The sequence below is a fragment of the Ochotona curzoniae genome, unplaced genomic scaffold (genome assembly GCF_017591425.1).
Source record: "Ochotona curzoniae isolate NIBS_2020 unplaced genomic scaffold, NIBS_Ocur_1.0 scaffold_2453, whole genome shotgun sequence".
Taxonomy (NCBI): Eukaryota; Metazoa; Chordata; class Mammalia; order Lagomorpha; family Ochotonidae; genus Ochotona; species Ochotona curzoniae.
In genome coordinates, this window is record NW_024467094.1 from 31,827,827 (window position 1) to 31,829,890 (window position 2,064).

At 50.5% G+C, this 2,064-nt stretch overlaps 1 protein-coding gene across 1 annotated transcript; it reads right to left on the bottom strand.

Annotated features, from left to right (window-relative positions):
- Positions 1-601: 601 nt before the first annotated feature.
- On the bottom strand, positions 602-1,570 carry KRTAP29-1 (keratin associated like protein 29-1). Its single transcript, XM_041001516.1, has one exon. It carries the CDS (start codon positions 1,568-1,570, stop codon positions 602-604), a length of 969 nt encoding a protein of 322 aa, XP_040857450.1.
- Between the last annotated feature and the right edge of the window lie 494 nt (positions 1,571-2,064).

Consider the following 2,064-nt stretch of genomic DNA (forward strand, 5'->3'; position numbering starts at 1 on the left):
ACTTCCCAAATGTCCACAAGGGTTATATCTGAAGCCAGAAGCCAAAAAACTCAACCCTCCTCCCCAAGTGGGCGGCAGGCACCCAGTTACTTGAGCTATCATTGCTGCTTCCCCACAGTCCACTTAGTGAGAAGCTGGGATCAGAGCCAGAAATCAAGTCCGTCTTTTTGTTAGCAATTGGCAACAAAAAAAGTCTTCTGAAAAACAGGACAAGATTAAATGAAAGAGAGCTGAGACAAGGCTTTGCTGAAGTGAAATGACTTGGCGGCATCAGAAGATGCTGGCTGTAATGTGAATGCTGCTTACCCTAAGGTTATCTTTGATTAAGAAAGCTCTCTCAGTGACTGGACAAGTTCTCATTGGTCCCGAGGGGAATGTGGAGCTGGACTCACAGTAAAGTTAACAGCAATGACATTCACACTGAGATGGAGGCAGGCACCCTCAGGGTAGCTGTGCACTTGGCACCAGACCTTGGAGGAGGTGTGAGGAGTGCACTCTTACCCAAGTGTTGTCTTCTGGAAGGACGCTGGACCCTGAGCTGGCTGTCCTGTCAGGAAGTCAGCAAGCAAGCACTTGCTCTGCATAGACTTGGAAAAGTTGATCAGAAGCAATCAGCACTATCATTGCACGATTTGCCTACACCTGTCACACAACAAGTTGGTTGCCAGGAAGGAGATTTGTAACCACTATGGTTGTAGGAAGTGGGTCCACTGCAAGTCGGTGGGCTGGAAAGCAAAGTGCCACAGGAAACTGATTTGCAAGGGCTCTTTACAGAAGCAGGAGGCTGGCAGCTACCAAGTGGCTGGCAAATAAAGGATACACAGGACGCTGGCTGGCAGTGGAGCAGCTGGCAAGGAGGGGATACACAGCAAGCAGGACTGCAGGAACTGAACATGCAAGTCAATGGTTGGCAGGAAAGCGGCACACAGGGCACTGATGAGCAAGGCTTGAAAACACAGTAGACGGGTTGGTAATGAACTGCTTTGCAGTGTTGATCTTTGCCACCAGTGGGCTGACAGGAATCTCCTTGGCAGTAGGTTGGTTGGCATGGGCCAGTTGCACAGATGGCAGGAACATAAGATGTCTCAAGATAGGATGTTGCTTCAGAGCTGGACGGCTGGCAGGATCTAGCATCACAGCAGCCTGACTGGCCACAAGCTGCCGCGCATGACCCAGACACACAGTCAGACTCCTGGCAGGAGCTGTGCTGACAGGGGCTGACATCACAACACTTTACCTGGCAACCAGTGGATTTCAAGCAGGACCGCTGACATGAGCTATCCAGACAAGGAGACCGGCCAGTGTCCTTTTGACAACAGTCTGAGCGGGAGCAGACGGGTTTGCAAACAAAGCCCACACAAGTTTCTGGAAAGCAGGTAGATTGACAAGCAACAGATCCACAGCCACTCATGGCATTGCTGGATGGATGATAGTTTTCTTGGCATGTAACCAACTGCCATGTCCTATTCTGGCAGGAACTGGGCAGACAGATAGCATTTGGGGAGCCTACAGAGCCGGTAGACACAGCTGGAACGGCTGTGGCATTTCCAGGACGACTGCTGTTTGTCATGGTGCAGGTGCCAACCCTGCTGGGAAGTTGCAAATTCTGCGTGCCTGAGTCTAAAAGGCATCTCATCACAGGTGCTTTTATAATCCTTCCCCAGAAGGTGCCAGCACTACACGTGGCATCTTTCCTTGTTGTTGTTTTTGCTCCATCTGCATACAACATCTGATTAGCAGGCTTCAGGACATGAGAGATGTCCTCATTTAAAAAGAAAAATTAGTGTGTCTGTTGAGTGCAGAGCTTTGTTGGCTGAACTGAGGTTCACTGATGCTGCTCTGGAATGGGCTGTTTCTTTTACAGGTTGTTCCCTAGCTCTGCTGAAGCAGGTACTGCCCAAGCTACCCTCTCATCAGGAGGCCTTCACTCAGCCCAGCACCTGCTTTTCCTCCAGGAGACCCTCTCTACCCAACTCAAATGATCAGGAAACGAAGTGCTGACCCCATCTGGGGCAGAGAGCGCCAGAGAAGGGGAGCAGGAAATTAGGCTGTGGAGCTAAAGGA

Coding starts and splice junctions, on each gene's coding strand:
- KRTAP29-1 (XM_041001516.1), bottom strand. CDS start 1,570: ATGACAAACAGCAGTCGTCCTGGAAATGCCACAGCCGTTCCAGCTGTG.